Here is a 6,955-nt window from a genome sequence, read left to right on the forward strand (position 1 = left end):
GACCTTGAGCAGTAAATTGGTAAGAATTATTTTAGAGATTAAATATTTATAAATATAATTTCCTAAAAATGAATAAATATAGAATGCATTTTTACAACCTCTAAAATTATTCTTAACAATTTACTGTTCTGTACATCATCCAAAATAGAAAGAATATTGCAAAGTTCATATTTCGCACCCATTAGCAAACAGGCAAAATCTTACTGTATATTATATTTTCCACCAATCGGATGGCCCAATTCAGTTTCTTCGGATCTGCTCAGATCACTTGAACAGAGCTCCAGATAAGATTTAGCTCATGTGGGTACTGTGCCCACTGTATTTTTTTGGAGTGGGTATTATGAATGTTGAGTGGGTATTTCATTACCCACTACTCGCCTAAGTATTACGTCATTGAGTAAGTTTACTAAGCAAGTATGTTCTGCCTTATGTCATACCTAATCAAAACCAAGTTAAATATAATGGAAATGATTTCATAAAAAATCACTCATCCTATACTGACAGTACAACACTTGTCCTATACTAACAGTACAACTTGATAGCAATCGATGTCTTTTTCATTACGCAAGCGATTTTTATAAATATATTCCGTACGCATATGTTTTAAATGTTTTGCGTATCTAACATTTTAAATGCGTAATTGGTACGCAACAACTATTTTTCAATGCGTAATTGGAAATTTTCTATGCATATTTTACCCGGATACGCAGCTTATCTGGGCCTCTGCTTGAATGTCAAGGCCATCTATGGCCGACAAGTGAGCATGATTGCTGATGGTTTGGGAGAAAATTCCTGCTTAATGTCGAGGAAATGATTTGTAGATGTTGCAATAAGTTTTTAGACCTGTGGAATGCTGCTGCCGATCGAATCTAGCCCTACATCGGTGCTGTCAACGTGGCTGGAATTAATAAACAAATTTATAAGGTGAGTTTTTTCTGTCTTGGTTGATCCATGATTTTGGCTTAGAATTGCAAAGGTAGCTGTTTTCGGTGAGTCGTGGTGTATAACTTTTGAAATAATGATCTGATTGTGACCATTATAGCTCATTTTGTAGGGACATCATCTCGCTTTCGTTCTGTAAACCGGGGCCTTAAAAATAGTTTACGTGGTGAAATCTAACCTATATGTCTTTCTAACGCTGTTTCTAAGCGTGACATGCCCCTGTGGGGCTACCAACAGGTATCGCAGCCGTAACGGTTAGGACAATGTGCAGGTCATTAATTACTGATCAGTGAAGTCAGCTTGGAGTAATTAATCATTAATATTTGATCCTCGTGCACTGACCATCTGGTGCGTAGTATTGGAAAGCTCACCTGGTAAAGGGGGAAGCTGTCATTATACTATATATCTGGAATCACAAATTAATTTATTAGTACATGTATCAATTATTCTGGTATTCTGGGACTGCTAATTCCTTTTTCTACAAATTGGTGATGCTTGTTGAATTTTGGCTAAAATTAGGCCATATTTCCTATAGTGTTTACAGATATTCTGCAATTAATTTAGCTTGGAAATTTAGCCACAAAATTATCTATGTATATCAATGAATATATTTGGCATTAGATAACTGTGGAGATTGGTTTGTTTTATAAGGGAACCTGTTAACTTGTTACAAGTAGCTGAAGTCAGCAATGGCAATCAGATCACAGTTACAGGTGATTTCAGTTACTCCGATCAGGTTTTTAGGTCAATTAATTCAATTCATTTCAACCCATCAAAAAAAAGAAAGAACTAAAAGCTGCTTTTATACAAATTCCCTACTTACAACTGAACAAAGCTTTAACCTGCCACAAGATCAATGTCAGGCAAAATAGATAATTGTGTAGTTTAGTACACAGCCCTGGGAGGTTGTAAGGACAAGTACAGTTATCAGTGCTGAACATCTGTGATCAAATTATGTGCAGGCAAATGGTTGTGGTTGCTTATTTCAAAAATTCTTTATTACTACTTGTCATCAAATTAAGTGAAAATGAAAACTGCAATATAATGGAAGTGCTTTTACATAAAGGAGGGTACTGAAGGGGAGGAAGGATGGGGGCAGGAGTAGGGTATCATTTGTCAGACAGACAGGCAGATTTTATCAGTAATATTGGCCTACAGGTCCATGTTACAATTGTTGTTGCAACAGTTTTATTGTCATGTGATAAGAAAATATTTGAAACATTCTTGGATAATACACACTTTAGGAATATGGCTATTGCTTTAGTGATACATCTTTTGTGTGAATTCAACAAATTTATCATTTGGGATCTACATACATATTTGCCACTGAGAAATGGTAAATATTTTATTCTCAAATCACTGACTTGAGGACATTTGTCAGTAGTAGGTGAGTATGATTTTAGACCATGTTTAGTAATTTTACAGTACTATCATGGCAGGAGATACCAGAAATTGGCTTCACAAATTGTACCCATAAGGCAAGACTTGCTTTAAGCATTTAAAACCTGCACTGGTGCAACCTCAAACTGCGAAATGCAACCTCATATTTATACCAACTTGCCCCCAGTGCATGTTGATATTTTGCTGTTTAGAGAACATAGACTGGAAAACAGAATGACAAGCAACTGACATGGAGCAGTGATTCTGATGACTACACAGACAGTAACTGATTGTCAGGAAATGCTAAGATGAAATGATCTTATTAACCTAGAATATGTTTGTTATAAATGATGTTATAAATAATCAATACCAAACTGTATCATTATATATAAACTTATATTGAGCAGCAGGTGCAACCTGGTTAAAACCAACGGTTGCACAGAGTGCAATTGGTTTCATTTCCTTATATCCAGCCCTGTAGGGGAATCAAATGGCGTCTTCAGCATGCTGAGCAAACCACTAGGCTACCCTCCTGAGCCATTTGTCAGTAGGTATAGGATCAGAACATTTTAACAGTAAATTTTATTTTTTTAAATTTATTCTTTATTCTTCTTTGTATTTTCAGATGAATACAATGTGACATTGTTTAGTCTTTCCCCAAGTGCTGTCACCATTGGAGGTGATCTATTGTGTCACTACAATATTAAATATATCCAGGTCCAGTCCCCTTTCTTTCCATCATTACATCTACAGTATATGATATTTGCTTGGGTATTTGAAACAAGAAGGGTGGAGAAACTTGAGAAGACTCTTTTTCACTGAGTATTTGCTGTTCCTACTATTCAGTTTCATCAATGTCTGAGTCAGTTTCAGTTTCAATCTTATAACGAAAGACTAAGTATTGTTTCTACTCATATTTGACACTTCCATGTATTCAATATTTCCGCCATTCCTTGTGTCTATTTTGCTAGCTACAGACTACAGAGGAGAATGTTTGCCAAAATAATGACTTGTTGCTTACATGGGGATAAGAAGAGGCTCTAAACTAGAGATGTGACAAATAAACCCTAGATAAAACAAAAAAACTAATGTTTTGTTTCATTGTAAATTTCTAACACATAAAGATAAAACATTTATCTGCCATGACATTTGCTGTTTTGAAGTGGATCTAGCATTTTTATAAGTTCTAGATACAAGAACTTTTTATCTATTGGAAACTGAAACTGAAACCCACTTAGGAGATAGACATTGTAAACACAAAAGTAAACCAAAAGGTCCACACACGTTTCTGTGTCTGCACTCATTGACATGGAGTACGGGTACAGCAGTGAAATGTCATCAGCCGGCCGTTTCACGGCTGTTCCCATGGTACCATCTGGAACTGCTCATTTGTGACGTCATTCCGACTTTACGTCACAATATGTTTTTGAATGACGTCATCACAGCTGACGAATACGTAACAATACAAAGGTGTGAGCGATGTTTGAATGTATTAATACGCAGCGAATTTCCGGGAATCGAATACCATTTCATCATGTTTTTCAAGCAATCAGATTACAGAACACAGTGACTTTTGGTTTACAATTTCTGGTTAAAAACAATCTTCTTCATAACGAACAGCCATCTAGTCATTTATCCTTATCCTAAATCCTTATTTTATGAATGTAATTTTTCCATATGTACTTCATTAACGCTCTCCAGATAGTCATGGCCAGTACCTACATAATGTTCTTCCATAGTCAAATATTGGCCTCCAAAACCCAAATGATTAAACAAGTGTTATTGATCTTGCTTTTAAACAGACAGTAAACAAAAGTTTACATAGTTTGACAAACACATTCTGGATCAATGAAATCAATACTTAATACACGTTAGAGGTCACATTTTTCAGGAATGGATGATGACACCACAAAATGGAGTGAGTGGGCGAGTCGGTGAGTGAGTCAGTAAGTAAGTGAATCAGTGAGTGAGTGAGTGAAAACACACATTGGGTTTCAGAGATTGTACCCACTAACATGTCTGAGACAGGAGAACCAATTTTAAACAAACCTGATTTTTGGAAAATCTGCAGCCTGTGCTAGTTTGATTTTTTTGCTCAAAGTTAATTACATACATCTGTATTTATTAAAACATATAAACAATGTCACATGATATAACACACATGAACCTAATCACAACCTCAAGGTTTAGACTGCAGCTGGCCAAAACACCATAGGCCAGAGTACTATAACAGCTGAGCAATCCATCTATCCAACTGATGTCCCATTATGTGGAAAAAGTCCTTATATGGCTTAAATGCAGATGTGATAATAAATTTTCACTCACTCACACACAGTATGGAAAGAATAGTGAGTGAGTATGGTTTTACGCCGATTTTAGCAATATTCCAGCAATATCAGGGCGGGAAACACCAGAAATGGGTTTCATACATTTTGCCAATGTGGGGAATCGAGTCTTCCGCGTGACGAGCCAACGTTTTAACCATTAGGCTACCCCCACAGCCCTGGAAAGAATAAGTAGATTTGTTTTTTTGCTGTCATTTGATCAATATCACAGCAGGGTCACAGAAATGGGCTTCAAGCTTTGTAACCACATGGGGAATCAAACCAGGTCTTCGTAGGACGAACGCTTTAACTACTATGCTATGTACAGAAACACTTCTTACCCATCAACTGTACTGGTCATCCAGAACCACACGGTCAAGGTGAATGCTCCATTCACCCCAACATCCGGTCTTGTCATGGGGAACAAGTAACAATCAGCTCCAGATTGACTGATGAATCGGGAAAAATCGGCTGAACCACTGTTTGGCCGTTTGTTGACCATATCCAGCGAAACACACGTCCCGAGCCCAGTGCTGAGCGCATCCGACACAAGATCCACGGGGTTGGGTAATGCAAACCTCCCTGGACACGTCTGAACACAGAAGTTCTGTAAACATTGGTCCACAGACGTTGCGATGGTTGAACTCCGGCAATAAGCATTTCTTACCCCTACTCCACAAGTGCTCGTGGCCGGATTGGTAAAGATTGGTTTGTCTTTGGCGGCGTTAAAAAGCGGCGGGAATTGTCTCAGTTGTGAGTTCTGTCCGGCACATGCCAACACAAAGTTGACCAAAATAAAAGTTTTGATTGAAACAACATTGTATAAAAAACACGTTAAATATGATCTCCTGTGATCACTGTTAGTGAAATTCCACCAATTGTTTGTAATTGTTCCAGTCATTGTTCTACTGATCAGAAGACATTTCCCTTTCGGTGCCCGTTTCCTTCCGTTCCTCTCTCGGACTGTCACGCAATGCGCACTGGTTTGATGTTCACTTGATCAGAGTTGCATCGATCCCGGGACGCAGGGATCCGTCCAGGTGTTGCAGAAGTATCGATGAAGTCGTGCAGGATGGCAGCAGCCACGCGTACCAGGTTGTTGCTGGCCACGCTCCATAGCATCACTAGCTGCAGAACTTTGTAACGCGATCTATTATTGGGTATTATTATTCACAATGACGATCGTGTATTAAATGATTGCAAGTGAGGATATATCCAGGTGTTCAAATCACAACAGGGAAGATACCGGCGAACACCTGTTGGAATCTGAAACAGAGAAAAGGACATTTAAGTACTATATATGCTGCTGTAACCGGAATGATTGCAACCACAGATTTAGAGAATACATACTGCTCAAAATAAGTTAAGGTACACCCTCATTTTTTCACAGGAATACAGTCAGTCTGTGCAGGACGTACTTAAAAAACAACTACGGTGTTTGTTTACACTGTCCAGTAGTGTAAATATTTGTACGTTACCGTAATCTCTATAGAATTTTCAGTTCTTTTTCGATGTGGTATTAAGACTGTTCGTATTTTTTATTACGTTGTAGATATACGTGTACTAATCCCTTTTTGGTGGTACATGAAGAATTGTTTTGTTTCTGAACTCATAATATATTTATCCCATAATTCTGCGAAAAGCAGTATATTCTAGTGCAGTATCGCAGAGCAAATGATTCATGTGAAGAACTGTGTTTGCTCAGTTAAACTTACAAACCAAAGAAACAACCCAAGCACCCATCTATCCCACTCACTCACTCACTTAAAGGACGATTTGGCCTACCATCCTACATTTTATTGCTGGAGGGGCGGTTGGGTAGCCTAATGGTTAAAGCGTTGGCTTGTCACGCCGAAGACACGGGTTCGAATCCTCACATGGGCACAATGTGTGAACCATTTCTGGTGTCCCCCGCCGTGATGTTGCTGGAATATTGCTAAAAGCGGCGTAAAACCAAACTTAGTCAGTCAGTTATTGCTGGAATACTTCTATAAAATCCAAAAGCCCCTGAGAGTGGACAACCATACAAAATATCTCAATTATACCTTTAATACTTTTTGTATGTTTAGCGTATCGAAATAGAACGGTACTAGATGATATACAGTTATATGACATACTCAAATATATAGGAGGGCACTAGATGATACAAATTTAACGTGACAGCCAGCCATTAGTAATAAACAAGCACTCTACGAGATCCTACTCTTTTCACATTCAATCTGCCTGAGGACCAACAGTTCGTTGAAACAAATAGCAAAAAGCTCCCAATATAGAAATATTTCCTGAAAGTAGAGCCCATTGCACGATTC

The 6,955-nt window shown here is 38.0% G+C and overlaps 1 protein-coding gene across 1 annotated transcript in view; it reads right to left on the minus strand.

The window, feature by feature from the left end:
- Window positions 1-6,955, minus strand: part of LOC124254531 (usherin-like) — a 133,108-nt gene that overhangs the window by 121,049 nt on the left and 5,104 nt on the right. The window contains 1 exon segment of the mRNA XM_046688345.1: window positions 4,988-5,912. Coding sequence (XP_046544301.1) covers window positions 4,988-5,547 — 560 coding nt within the window. The 5' untranslated portion in view covers window positions 5,548-5,912.

The sequence above is a fragment of the Haliotis rubra genome, unplaced genomic scaffold, assembly GCF_003918875.1.
Source record: "Haliotis rubra isolate DU_JTF1 unplaced genomic scaffold, ASM391887v1 Scf574, whole genome shotgun sequence".
Classification (NCBI taxonomy): domain Eukaryota; kingdom Metazoa; phylum Mollusca; class Gastropoda; order Lepetellida; family Haliotidae; genus Haliotis; species Haliotis rubra.